Genomic DNA, 8,599 nt, shown 5'->3' with positions numbered 1-8,599 from the left:
GGAATAAAAAAGTTTAAAAATACGCAACAAAAAATGTTTTTTTTTTTCTTTCAAAAGCTTATTCAAATTCACCGTTCATTAGTGATATTTATAACAAATTAATTGAAGTAGAGACATTCTAGGTCAAAGAAATTGAATGCTAACTAGGAGAGTTTCAAATAGGATTGTCCTCCATTTGATCTTCATCTGCCTCTTCTGCTCTGGCAGATGCTCTGAACCTGTTTTTTTTGTTAACAGGAATTAATTCTTTTCCTTTCAGGTGTACCCTAAAAAGCAAGGAAAATGCTAACTAATATACCTGGTTGAAGAATTAAAACTAAAAAGTTTTTTTTTATTGAAAAGAATAATCATATATACTTTCCCATGATTTTCATTGTAATCCTTAAAAAAATAACTTTCTATTTAAAGATTTCTTAACCAATACTCTTAAAACAATGTAACAAGAAACAAAAACCAAATAAGGAAAGCTCCAAATCCAATCAAAGTTACCAAACCATCATTTTCTATTATGTTTTTATTAGTTTACAACGGGTATACCTGTTATCAAACTATCACCAATACACTCAAATCATAATCATAATGTAACTGATAGCACCACCAACATGGACAAAATAAAATGGTTAAAAAAAAAGGAAGAAAAGAATAGAACAGAATAAATCACACAAATCTTGTAAAAGGCTTTCTTCCCACCACCCTTGCAGGCAAAGACACCGTTGAATCCACACTCACATTTCCTATAGATTCAAGTGACTGAAATTTGTCTGGCACCCTTTGATCCTTGCTTGAGAACCCTTTAGACCACTTGAATGATCCAATTCCTTGTGATAAAGGGAATGAGAGCCTCCTCTTTGAATCAGTACTAGTTGGAGTTCCACCAAGCCTTTCTCTAGGATTACTACTAGCACGTGCTTTGGCCCGGGCTGAAAGGGTTGGAGCCATGTAGTTTGGCACTGAAAATGGTGGGCAGCTTGTGAGGCTGTCATCATCCTTCAATGGCAAATCAAAGGGTGAATTGGACCCTACATCCCTTGGTCTCGGATATTTAGAGCCTGAGCCTGAGCTGTTAGCCTGAGGAGTTCTAAATGGAGGCATTCGCACCGGTTTTGAAGATGCCACTATGGTTGATTTTGTGGACTTTGGTGTGGGAGTGTCCATATTATCAAAGGAAACATGAGGCTGCTGCTGCTGCGACTGCGGCTGCCTTTGAGTGCTGGAGCCAGGTCTTGGACTAGTCTTTTGCTCTGAGTATGGTCTTGGAGGTGTGATTTGAAAATTCTTCAAGCTTTGTCTTTCTTGTGGAGTTGCTGCAGGTGTTTGTCTTTCCAACCAGTTCCACCACCAAGGGAATCCACTGGATCGTGTATCTGTCATCGGGGTGTGAGTTGATTTCGGAGTGGCTTTCCATAGCTGTTTCTCATATTCAACAAAGTTATTACATATAGAGAATTTTGTTATTCCAATGGAAAGATGGAGTCAATTCAACTATTCTGTCCTAAGAATGTTTGGTTCCATGTCTCAGATGTGATTTTCAGAAGTTTAATAGTTATAGTTTCCACGTCTCAAATGTGATTTCTTACTAGTTTTCAAAAACACTCGCAGAATCACAGACATTTTCTTTTAAAAATGCTAGTTTTGAAGGATTAAGCCAGTAATAGAACATGCAATCACATTCAAAATTGGACAAGAAAATAATAGAATGAATAGGAAGTGCCTTTTTCTTTTTCATGAAGAATTATTACTCCTTTTACTTTCAAAGAAAAGAAAAAAGCAAAGCATAAGTAGAAAGTGCGGGTTAGGGGTTGTGTTGGTGAGTACCTGATGTGAATATGCAAATGCCATTGCTCTTTCTCTTTTGATGATTGCTTCCACCTTCCTCTGCAATCTTGCCTCTACTTCCTCTTTGGTCAGTAAGCTATCATCCCACTCTTCATTGCCTGCTTCAGACTACACCCAAATTCCAAATTATTAAAATAACTTGGTTTTGTTTAGCTAAAATGAAGGCAGTTGGAAATACAAGCACGCACACATTTTGGAATAGAAGGTAGACTTTATTAGGATCCACCGCATCTTTTCAAGTTACAGTGACTAAAATCATAGTAAGTTACTAATGAAAAGATCACGTGATTTGTGATTGTGTGATCCTTGGATTATGAAGTATGCAATAACAATAATATACCACCAATAACTTGAATTTTTCATTAAATTTATTTACCTGATTATAAAAGAAATCAGGCCAGTGTAACCCACCCAAAGGTTCAACTAGTCATTAAATTTGAAGGTGTCAGCTGGCCTAACAATAGCTGGTAAAGTACATTGAAGCCAGTGCAAGGACTTAGGATCAAATCCCACATTCACTTGGGAAAGAATAAAGGAAAAGAGAGAGAGCTACTTACCATTGAGTGACCCACAGTAAAAGACTAACACACACAAAAAAAGTAACATAGTAAAAGACAAAAAGCAAACTTGGCCATTAAGGCAACACTACAAAGTGAAGGGTACTTAGTGTGTGATTGGAGGTGCGTCTGTTACGCATGTCTTCCCCTAAAACCACGTCAAATTGGTTCATTTATGTGAAAGCTAGGATTTGTCGATTCTGCAGAACGTGGAGAGAGAGTGTATACGCGAATTGGATAATCGTAACCAAACAAGCACTTAGTCTTTTAATATTGAAGTGCCTAAATTAGCAAAAAGTAGTTTACATTTAATGTGAGTTGGCCAAGCAAGGTTCTTGAGACCTAAGCAATAGTTAGTTCATGTTACTTAGCCACTAGCAGTTGAACTTTTTGTTATCAACACAAGTTACATGTTACATTTATCCATTTTCCCATGTTCTCAACAAGTTTCACATGTTCAAGTTAGAAGGCTTACAGTGAGTTTGCCCAAGATACTGGCTGCATCCTTATCATTCTTGAAATCGGCTTGATATCGTGCCTGGTTTTCCAACATCTGGATCCTTCGAGACTGAATCTGAGATTGAACTCGCACTAACAGCTGCATGTGTTTCATGGCATTTACTGTCTGCCTCTTCACATTCTGTCCTCTTACCACTCCTTGAAGCCTCACCAGACCCTTTAGAGCTCTAAAACTCCTCCTGGCCTGCATTGCATTGCAGATACTATATGTCACAAGGTTGATCTTTCTTTCATATTAATGAAAAGCAATTAAAATTATTGGATCGATGAGCTTTATGCATGCAAACACTGACTCAATTTTAACCCGTTCAACATCTCAGGGTAAATTGGCACAGTATATCAGCCTATTCAGGCACATAATTTTCAAGTTTGACAAAAAAGAAATGGCTAACTATGTTTTTGCCAGAAAATAATTACACATGACGTGCTTTTATGTTTCATTTTCTGATTGCTGGACAGACTTAACTGTAAATTTGAGCATTTAAGTGAAGAATAATTATTGATATTATCTATTATTCTTATACACTTTAAGAAAACTGCTATTTTTATGAAGAGTACTAGTAACACACTCTTTATTATTGTCTATTAGAATTTACAAAATTAAGAGTGAGTTACCATAGAGTTCATAATAATAATGAGTCTGTTTGAAAAAATCTGCCAGTGAGTTTGCTATTAGTATTTCTCATTTTTATGATATGAACCTAAACAAAAAGTAGACATTGGCTTTATCAATTACCTTGAATTCTACGACTTTTGTTTACTTGTTCCCTTCTGGCAAAGATGAGAAGCATGCTTTACCCTTTATTAGCATCATCCTAACTACTTAAGGGATAAAGTATTAAATGCTCTGGAGATGCACTGAAAATCATGGATGGATGCATTAATAGCAATTTTTAATAAAACGTTTTCATTTTTTTATCTGTTAACATTTGTCTTGCTACTTTAATTCCTAAACATTGACCTAAGGACACACATTCACAAAGCCTAAATTCTATTTATGGCATTCAGAACACATGAAAAAGGTTACCATATAGCCTCTGTAAACAGACTGGATCTTAGTAGCTGTGGCATGCTGTTGCCTCAAAGTTGGCTCTGGTCTGTAGCCAACCTCCTTGTGGTGATGAGCAATCCGGGAAGACGCGGCTTTGGGAGAGGTAACTCGTGGAGAAGCCACCCTCGGAGAAGCAGCCCTTGGAGATGGAGGCCTTGGAGAAGGAGCCCTCGGAGAGGGAGGTCTAGGAGAAGGAGCTCTTGGAGGGACATAAGGTGGTGTTTTAGGTCTCTCCGGAGGAGTGGCAGGCCTTAACCCCAGTAATTGTTGCTCCCTTTCGAAGTCCCCGAAGATTTTCTCAATGCTGCTTGGCTCTCTGAAGAGGGGGATGAATGAATTGGTCTCTCCATGCTTTAGTTTTCCTAGACTTTTCTTCTTCTCTTTTGTGCCTTTGTTATTATCTGAATCCTGCTGTATTATACAAAAATGGTTAGACATATAAAATCTGTAGAGTTGCAACAAACTTCATGTTGGTAACAAAACTTGCTGCAAACACTAACTTCTAAATAAAGTAATTATCATGAAGTAGGTGTTGCTTTCTGCTTCAAAATTCAGACAAAAGGGAGTAACAACTTAATAATTAATGCATAAAGCAATATGATGTAACAATGTTGGAATGAAAGGCTGCCAACCTCCTAGATCACTTTGCAATATTTCAAGTTATCTATTAGTGATCATGGAGGAACCTAATTGATGTTTGACAGGTTTTCTAAAATGTGGTATTATATCATTATATATTTACAGTGCTTAATAAACCAGAATTTCAGTACTGTAAAAACTTGGAAATAGGTCTGTCCTTTACAATTCAGTGTCACTAACTGCAAACTTATTCACCATAATTCCAGCCTTAAATGGTTAACTTTTTTTTTTGGCATCTAATGGGGATGCCAAAAAAAAAACTAAATATAACAACAAGAACAACATACAAAAATCTATTAAAAAAATCAGATTTCTCTGTGAAAGAACTTATACTACTTACCTTCCCCTTGGAGTGGTGTGTGAAAACTCTCTTGATTGCAGAAAACCAACTCCCCTTCTTTCCCATGTCAGTAGCATTACTGTTTCTTCCTGTAAGAGAAAATGAAGACACAAAAGATCATGGCTTGTGCATGCTGGGGCTATTTTAGGATTAACAATTTTTCAGGTAGCTCTAAATATAATATGAATTCAGCAGTTGTAAGATCACAATCTTTCATGTAATAAGTTTTATGCATCAGGTGCTTACAATTCTGCCATAACAAGACAGAGCAGAAACGTATGAGATAAATATGGACTAGCATACAAGATCACAGAAAGGTTCTTATATATAGACACACATACAGTTCATTCTATCATTATTCTAACAAACTAACCTTTGCCGATAAAATAAATAAATTCATTCTATCATTTATGGCTATATATAACAATCTATATGGAACAATAATATTATATTTCTAGCTTTGTTATGTTTTTGGTACATATTATGTTTCTTCTTTACCAATGGAACAGATTGATAAAGAGAGTAAAGCTCACCCGAACGATCTCCAGCAAGGAGGCAGCATCTTTATTTTATTTTCAGGCTGTTGATGGCCAAAAAATAATTGAATAAATAAACAACAAATGAAATTAAATGAAAAACCCTTCACTCAACCAAGAGAATAGGCCTCTTTATGCAGAGGACACAAGAAAAAGAAAATAGTCCAATAGTTCTTAATTGGGTACTTGTATTTACAAAGACTCCAATCTAAGGGTACATGACACAACCAATTAAAGCTACATAGAAAGAGTATGGAGTATAATTTAAGGTGTGAACGAAATTTTCAATTGAAAAATGTAAACAAACGTATAAGAAACCAGAATTGTCAAAATTAAACACCATAAATGAAAAAAAGAGAGAATTTTTTGTTCTAGGAACCAAGAAAATTTGACAAGAAAGAAAATCCTACATGATCTATGAAACAAAAGCTAGTCAGTTCCAATGGAGAAGAAAGAAAGACCAAGTTATGAGCATGAAAGAGAGAGAGAGAGAGAGAGAGAATTGTTATCTTTCAGTTTCAACAAAAAACGAGGAGACGTAATCTTCTTACAGGCTCTAGAGTTTGAAACTATGTTAAGAGGATCCCGAGGTCATGTCAGTTAATGCTATGTTCATTAAGAATTACAATTCAGACATGTTCCATGCTCATAAGATTGATAACATAACCATAATAACTAACAAATCTTGCACAACCCCAAAAGCTAAATCTTGAAAATTTATTAATAAAAACAAACACAAGGATCATAGATAAGATACCTTGTGTTGGTTGGCAGAGGTTGTTAGAATAGAAGAACTCCTAAAAGTGCAGCAACAGACACAAAAACAGTGCAAATTAACAAGAGGGTACCCTCTCTCTAGCTCTTCTTTTTTTCTTCTTCTTCTAGCCTCCCTCTCCTTTCCAGCACCACATGATTCTTTCTTCTCTCTCTCTCTCTCTCTCTCTCTCTCTCGAGCTTAGAATCCAATTCTCTTAGGCTGTGATGTGTTGTGTGGAGTTACTTTTCCTCTAGCTACCTTTCCCCTTTTGAAGGATTTATAATTTTCTTTGTTTTGTGGGATTTATATTAGTACTAATACTTATTTTACTTTCTTTCTTTTGGTTCCATGATGATGCTGATGAGAAAAAGAGAGTAAGGCTTCTTAGTTGGCCACTTTCTCACTCAATGTGGACAACTTCAACCAACTTTACTTCAATGGGAAGACTAATGTGGACACCTACAAAAGAGAATTAACATAGCCACTTATTATAAAACGGTTGAGTTTGGTATCTTGCTCTTTAATTTCTTCTTCCTTATTAATTCTATATTACTAACCTTTTCTCATTATTGCAACCTTACCAACATTTTGATCCTCCACTGTTATTTTTAGATCTGACAGAAATACTGCACATTACAAATTAAAAAAAGCATTGGACTTTTATTTATGACACTGGCATGTAGGTGGAGCTTTCTCTGAATACCCTCATCCATGCTACGCTTCTCTAGAGACTGGAACACACGCGCGCATTTTTGTAAACACATGCATAACACTACTTTGTGTGTGCCCATAATAGAAGGATAGAAATAGAAGAAATTGGAAAAAAGGAATTTTTGAGCTTTGCGTTGCATTTCAAGCACTGAAAGGTTCTATCTTGTCGGATATTATTATTTTGAGTAGTTGATTTGTAACACTTTCCATAAAATATGACATAGTGATTTTTGCAAAAATGAATTGAATCGATAAGAAATAAACTTATATTTTAAAAAGAAATGAGCTAAATTTCCTTTGTTGATGTAACATTTTAATTTATGATTTTTTGTTACTTCCATGATGATATAGTTTTTTCTTATTTATAAAATTTGAATACAATACCATAATATTTATAATATTCACATATTTTATTTAATAAATTGAGTTATAACGTGATTTTCAATTTCTATTACTTGGATTATGGTGATTATAATCCAATCTTTTTTTTAGAATAAGACCCAACATTAAAATCATTTTTCATGTTTTTTAATCATTAATTAAATTGATAAAAATTAAGAAGTCAGATTTAAGTGAAATTAGTCTCTTTGACTTACTGTTTTTTACGTAAATTATAAGTAAAAAAGCAGTAGGAAGTAGAATAAACAGTACAATAACAATATATGTCAGAATATTTACCATAATTTTTATTATGTTTTATTTCTCTGATATAATTTAATTAACTAAAATAAATGATTTAGTATAATTGTTTGCACTCTGATGTGATTCTAAACAGGTGTTGTTACGTGTAGGTATTGACAAACTTGAACTACTGGGTGTTTTGTTGAAAATCTCTAATCTTAAGAATTAAATGCCACGTTAATGTTTTGAAAAGTCTTGGTTTTTGCTAGAGTCAAAACCAGAGAAGGCATGTGTGGATTTTAAAACGAGAAAGGTGTACAGTGATGCGTAAAAATATTATTTGTTGAATTATTATTGTTTAAAACTCTTACATATTTACATAAAAATTTTCAGGGATTAAATATTTGCAGTTCACATCTTCGAGGCTTCAGCTATTTGCAGGTAGAGGTGATTGTGAATACACGAGCAACCCGTTCAACCTGAGTTTTTCTATCCTATTAGACTATGTTATGATACACGTTGAACAAAAAAAAAAAACATTTTTCAAAGCAAAAATGCTAAAACAATTATATTGTTGCTTTGTTCTGAACATTGTTTTACTTTTGATTTAAATGTTTTTCAAACACATACTTAACTTAACTTGTGGGTTTAGCGAGAGTTTGATCTATATTGTCTGTTAATTATTTGTTTTATGTTTTATTAGTATAATTATTTATTATGAAATTTAATCATTTATGAATAAATAATAACCTACAAGAGAAAATAATATTTTTAGTTTTAGTCAATTTTTTGTTTTGCAAAAAAAAAAACAATTGTAACAAAAAAAATACTATTTTTTTGTTATTAACTAGCTTCAGTTTTAATTTTTAATTTTTTTATCTATGGATTGACCCATTTAATACATGGGATAAATACAGACTAAGAAAGTATAAATTGTATAATCCGTTTTCAATGTGAGTCAGACCGTACCAGTCCATTGTCCATTAAATTTGTGAGTCAATATGAATCAAATTTAATTTTTTTAAAAGATTA

The 8,599-nt window shown here is 33.9% G+C and overlaps 1 protein-coding gene across 6 annotated transcripts; it reads right to left on the bottom strand.

The window, feature by feature from the left end:
• Positions 1 to 471: 471 nt before the first annotated feature.
• On the bottom strand, positions 472 to 6,693 carry LOC114389199 (protein IQ-DOMAIN 14-like). Of its 6 annotated transcripts, none has more exons than XM_028349825.1 (7): positions 6,236 to 6,693; positions 5,476 to 5,522; positions 4,943 to 5,031; positions 3,940 to 4,374; positions 2,869 to 3,096; positions 1,816 to 1,944; positions 472 to 1,407 (listed from the first exon to the last, which is right to left on the bottom strand). In XM_028349825.1, the coding sequence occupies exons 3-7, from the start codon at positions 5,006 to 5,008 to the stop codon at positions 658 to 660; spliced, it is 1,608 nt and encodes a 535-aa protein (XP_028205626.1). In that variant the 5' UTR covers positions 5,009 to 5,031; positions 5,476 to 5,522; positions 6,236 to 6,693; the 3' UTR covers positions 472 to 657. The 6 variants fall into 6 exon arrangements, with proteins under 6 accessions (XP_028205626.1, XP_028205655.1, XP_028205641.1 ...); XM_028349854.1 differs by having other exon boundaries at positions 3,940 to 4,371; XM_028349840.1 differs by having other exon boundaries at positions 6,327 to 6,641.
• Positions 6,694 to 8,599: the final 1,906 nt, after the last annotated feature.

This window comes from Glycine soja, chromosome 2 (genome assembly GCF_004193775.1).
Source record: "Glycine soja cultivar W05 chromosome 2, ASM419377v2, whole genome shotgun sequence".
In the NCBI taxonomy this organism is placed as follows: Eukaryota; Viridiplantae; Streptophyta; class Magnoliopsida; order Fabales; family Fabaceae; genus Glycine; species Glycine soja.
Note: the sequence above shows the minus strand (reverse complement) of the source record. Positions and strands in the feature narration are given on the sequence as shown.